General features: G+C 30.8%; 1 protein-coding gene across 2 annotated transcripts in view; it reads right to left on the bottom strand.

The window, feature by feature from the left end:
- The window catches only part of LOC106688869 (uncharacterized), a 111690-nt gene that overhangs the window by 6097 nt on the left and 99862 nt on the right, over nt 1–5731 (bottom strand). For both annotated transcript variants that reach the window (XM_067050573.1, XM_067050574.1), the window contains 3 exons: nt 1041–1268; nt 713–914; nt 29–175 (listed from right to left, as the gene is read on the bottom strand). In XM_067050573.1, the coding sequence (XP_066906674.1) occupies nt 29–175; nt 713–914; nt 1041–1266 (575 nt within the window). In that variant the 5' untranslated portion in view covers nt 1267–1268. The remainder of the gene's footprint in view (nt 1–28; nt 176–712; nt 915–1040; nt 1269–5731) is intronic.

The raw sequence follows: 5731 nt of genomic DNA, 5'->3' as shown, positions 1-5731 counted from the left end.
TCAAAAGTAACTGAACCATAATACATACGTAAAAAATAGTTTTAATATTTCTCCAAAAAAGCCTAGGTTCCGTAGAGAGTATCCGTGAACTTCACAAATTGCTCTTAAAAGGCATGCTTTCCCATCAAGTCCAAAATTTGAGAGAAAATCCTCAACAACAACATAGAGCAGTGCTCTAGAAACAAGACAATTTTTATAATAATTGATTATTCCAAAAATAAAAATTAATTAATATTATTATTTTCTTCTGAGGTATACTAAATATTATATTATAACAAATATAAAAAATAAAGATATTATGTATTTCTGAAAATCATATTGGTAAAATGTGTTTAAGAAATTTTAAAGATTTTTGAAACTCAGAAAAAAAATCATGAGTTACAAAGATGTCTTCAAACATGATATTATAAAGTAATCATCTTTAATTATATAAGTAGCATGATCACCAATAAATGATATTGTGTTGTGACATACAGGGTCTTGATAAAAACTCAAAAATACTTAAAAGTTACTAAAGTGATGCTCATACATCTATGCAGAAGAGATGACAAATTAATATCTATAATGGTATTATACTCCTAATAAAATACATTTTTCTTAGTTAATTGTATGACATAATAGAGATAATAAGTAAAGATACATAAATCTGAAAGGATTATCATTATAATAATAAAAAAGTTATTAACAAAAGATGTTACTTATTTAATCTAACCTTTCTCCCCCATGGAATATGCTTGCTGGGTTTGGTGGTACATTTTCAGAAGTTGCTCGAGATGATCTTTTGTTGTTAAACAGACTAGCAACATAATCTGCAAGAAGAGCTCCAGCACTTCTTCCCAAGCCTCTGGCTAATATTGGAGGTAGAGCACCATATGGATTCTGATTATCCGTTAGACCAAGCATGTCAAAATTAACTGTAATTAATATGTAAACTATTAAAATTATAGAATTCAAATTTCAAAAATATCTTAACATATAATCAGTAATTTGATTAGAATAAATATTACTCCAAAATATAGGGGGAAAACCTAACAACTTACTTGTGAATGGAAGGCTGATTGTCATATTGGAAAGGAATCCTTCAGGAGGGTACCTGACAAATGGCATGGAGATGGTTGGAGTGATGGTTAGGAGAGTGCCAGGAGGGAGTGCAAGCCTGCCATCGTTAGTGATCCACAGAATCCTTTTTTGTCTATGATTTAGTTTTTCTTTTCCTTGGCACAAGCTCACTAATACTCCAATCAATATCAGTAACCACCTCCCCATCGCTATAGGAACATTTATACATATTACACATTATAACTTTAACATTCCTATGGATAAAAAGTTTGAATTAGCCACCAATATTTGGCAAACATTAAAAATAGATAATGATGCTTAGTTGTATCAATATTATTGTGTTTAATCTAAGTTTACAGTGGAACATTGTTATCAAACCAAGAATTTTCTTCAGTTTTCATAAAAAATATTAAGTATTTATTGACTTGATTCATATAGAAAACAGGATATTTCAAACCAATGCATAAATTATAATACCTCACTTTTGTCACATAAAAAATCTCGGAACAACTTTTCTTTCCTATTTATTAATGAGGTTCCTTCTATTATATAGATCACTCTGATTAGACTATATAGGCTGTTTTATTTTATTTGTAAATGCTACTCTATTTCAGACTAGTTTTGTTGTTCTTGGGATAGGTAACTTATAACTGCTTGTATTGTATTATCACAGGCAGGAGTAAGTAGTTATAGTGATGTGCCAACAGATGGCAGATGTGAACCCAAGGCTTCATCAATTACAGTACAGACTGATTAATCTTCAAAAAGTAGTGGAGAATTTATCTATAAGATTTTTATTATCTATAAGTATTCTGTTTTACAATTATTTGAGTAAGGGCCGGGAGTTTATTTAAATATTTTGCGATTATAGAGGATGAATAAATATTTTGTTTGCCTGAAAAAATAAAAAAAAATTGTTTACTCATAATGTTTCAAAACCGAAATATAATTCAATAAAAAAAAAATGTTTATTCACAAACAACTTTCACATTTCGGCCACTTGAATTCATTCAATGAATGAAATTAGTTAGTTCATTTCATAACGGAAACCGTTGAGTTGTGAGTGAATAAACGAGTTGAGACTATATGGATACTTTTTACTGTAATAATAATCTTTATTTATTCTGGGATTGATCCCTTTAGAATAATAAACAGGCGTCAAAATTAGGTTTTAGAGCCTTAGAGTAAAGATGAAATTACAAAATAGAGATGAAATTACAAAACGTCAAAAAATAAAATAAAACAACGAATTTGAAAAGATACCAATAAACAACAATAATTGGGAGAATATATAAAATAATGATAGAATAAATAAAATAAAACCACATGTCATATCATAAGATATAAGATGACTTCTGATAATAAATAAAAAGGAAAAAAATGATAAAAAATCAAATACAATTAAACTAAAAAATAATAAATGAAAAGATACAATTTCTACTATGTACATATTTACAATTATAAACAAAAATCTGTGAAATAAAGTATATAAAGCTCTTTTGAAACTTTCAATTGTTATTCTTGCGGAATTGGGTGGACAGAGGTTAATCGAAGATACGGGATTTGAAGATTAGAAGGGTATTAGAACTAAGAGCGGATATTGCGGGAATGCACTGAGGATTTAAATTGAATGATATCAGAGATGTACGATGGACGTCGGGATTGGATAACTTGGAAGAGGAAGGAAGTAAGAAAATGATTTACGACGGAAGGAGGGGTAAAGACACTTCAACTCTTCATAAAATCGGGCGACAAAGGCGTCCCTGGGGACCCCAAAGATGAATCGTACAAAAGAATTATTTCACCGTTTTAATTTTGCTTCGAGATCCCCAGAGACACCCCCGTAAACCACATAGCAATAATCAAAGTAGGGGAATATTAAGGAAGTAACCAGGAGCCTGCGGGTTTTAAAAGGAAATAGGTGACGAAGATAATTTAAACGCTTTAGGGTGGAGAAGGTACGGCGGGAATTATCGGAGCTGTGGTTTTTGCAGGAGGGAGTTTAGTCTATAGTAACACCAAAATTTTCAACATATGGATGGAATTGTATTGGATTGTTGTTTAGGAATAATGTTGGAATATGAGGAATAGTTTTCAAGAGGTGATTGGATCCTATTACGAGTACATTCGAGTCTTCTCTGCATTCAATTTAAACTGTTTTTTTTTTTTGTGCCCACTGACTAATTCTATTCAAGTCTTCTTGAAGCTTCTTCGTAGAAACTAATAGGTCAGAAGGTGGGAAGGAAAGGTAAATTTGGAAATCATCTGCGTACAAATGGTATTGAGAATATTGGATAACGATGGGAATGTCATTGATATAGATAGCGAAAAGGGTAGGGGATTGCGATGAACCCTGAGGGACACCACAGGTGAGGGGTCGAGTCATTGATGGAGGTTTATCAGGAACCACTACGTACTGCGAACGATCGGATAAGAATGATTGAAACCAACGCAGAGCACTGTTGGATAGAGGAAGATTTCGTAGTTTGGTAAGAAGGATGTTGTGGTCAACCGTGTCAATTGCTTTGGAGAAATCTAGGAGGATGAGGATTGTTAGGTTTTGGTGTTCTATAGGATTCGTGGGTTATTTTAAGGAGAGCGGATTGTGTGAATTGCCAGGTCTACTATATTGAGTTGTAAGAGAATAAATGCGTTGAGACTATCTGGATACTTTTTACTGTATTGAAAAACAATCTCGGACACAAAATCAAGTTACATGTAATTCAGTTTTTTCTGATTCTCTTAAAAAAAAAATAATGAACAAAGAAGTCAAGAAAAGACATTGGTAGGGTAGGTGAAAATTTCGAAGAAAAAAAAAAAGTAGCAGTAATTTGGAAGAAAAATTATTCCACTTGGAGTTTAAATCATGTCCAAGAAATATTAAAAGGTCCAAAAATTTGAAAACTTTTCATACAAAATTCCAGGCTATTTAATTTCACCTCGGATCAAAGACAAGCTTCTTTGAATCCTTAATGGAGAAAAAGAAGAAACAAATAGAAATTTTGAAGAATTAAATGCTTAAATCCTTTCAAAAATTTAAAAGTTTATATCCTCCTATTACTTGATGCGATTTGGAAAGAAGCTTCTTGTAATATAGAGTTTTGTTTCACGATAATCGCAGAAGGTTTTACTTTTGATTTAAAAAAAACAAAAACATTTATTAACATTTTGAATAAACGCTGTTTAATATAATTATAAATTTACTTAATTAATTGACATTGACACCCCAGGATACATTAATGAGGTCATGTGTTTTAAAAAATGTTATAGTAAATATACTAAGTTGCTAATAAATATTCTCCTTTTTTTTGTTTATTAATATATTTTTTACTGCCCATTTTAAATGAATAATGATTAGGGCTTAATACATGACTTTAGTAGCACTAGAAAATAACGAATACGAGAGGTTCATCTTAAGACTATTTGATTTTATTCTTAAGAGGTCAACGGAATAAAACTGGAATAGAAAAGAAAATTACTATAGACATAAAAAAAATGTGAGAAGGGAGCATAAAAGTAGGGCGGATCATGAAGACTATTTCAACAGAAAGGATAAGTACTTACAAGTTTTTCTGAGGCATTGAGAGTGTCTCTCCATGCTCTGCGGCCAAATAGCATTGGAAACGGTCTCCATTCATTCAATTTTTCTTTCGTAAAATTTAAACCACTTTCAGTATTACATTGAGAAAGTTTTCTTCAGTGAAGTCCAAATTAATGGAGGTTTTTTTTTATTTACATATAAGTAGGAAAATTGCAAAAAATTATTGGTTAGGGGGCAAAATCCAAGATTTCCTAACAATTATAGCTGGATTTCTCAAATTACCGGAGGTCTATTGAGTATTTCCTGAAATTTAGCCTTTGCTAAAAAAAAATTTTGGAAAACTGACCATTCTATACTACCTATAAGAAATTTTATGTATGTCTTTTTTGAATCAATGTTTTGCCAACATTTTCGTAGTTTGTAGTAGCAGTAGTTTGTAAAAGTAGATACTAAAATTTTCCCATTTTTCGGGTTTTCAAAGTTTTGGGGTTTATGTCATCTCCCCTCCCCTCATGCATATAACCAATCTGCTCAATTTTTGTCACCAGCCCCGTGCAGGTGTGATCCTTAATTTGTATTCAATCTGTACGAAATTCACTTAATTTCAGGTAAAATACTTAACGTGGCGAATCACGAGAAGTTAATTAAAATGAAACATTTTTAGCTATTTTGGTAATTAACGAATATGTAATGAGGTTTTACTGGTTATGTATTTCACATGCATTCGAAACAGAAGTACTACTAAGTATTTAGAAAATTGTTTATAACTTTTTTTTTTTGCTATTTATGAAATTCCAAAACTTTAAGAAATTTTCCATTAGTGCGATAACATTAATATTTCTTATATATTATATAACATATTACTTATAGAAAACCTTTTTTAAAGAAAACAATATATTTTTTTATAAAATCAACAGTTAATTAAAATGAAAGGGAAGTCAGGGAAATTCTATAAATCTCCGAAACTATTATGTAATAGACCAAGGTTTATATGTACGTACTTAAGAGAATTATCATATAATAATTCATATATATATATATCTTTATTGTGTTTGGTACATCTTTTATATACCCTCGATCAGCTGATCCCCTCAGTCAGCTGACAACGAAATAACAGCTGACTCAGACCGT

The sequence above is a fragment of the Halyomorpha halys genome, unplaced genomic scaffold (genome assembly GCF_000696795.3).
Source record: "Halyomorpha halys isolate HHAL.00 unplaced genomic scaffold, Hhal_1.1 Scaffold1222.1, whole genome shotgun sequence".
In the NCBI taxonomy this organism is placed as follows: Eukaryota; Metazoa; Arthropoda; class Insecta; order Hemiptera; family Pentatomidae; genus Halyomorpha; species Halyomorpha halys.
This window is presented reverse-complemented; position numbering and strand designations above follow the sequence as displayed.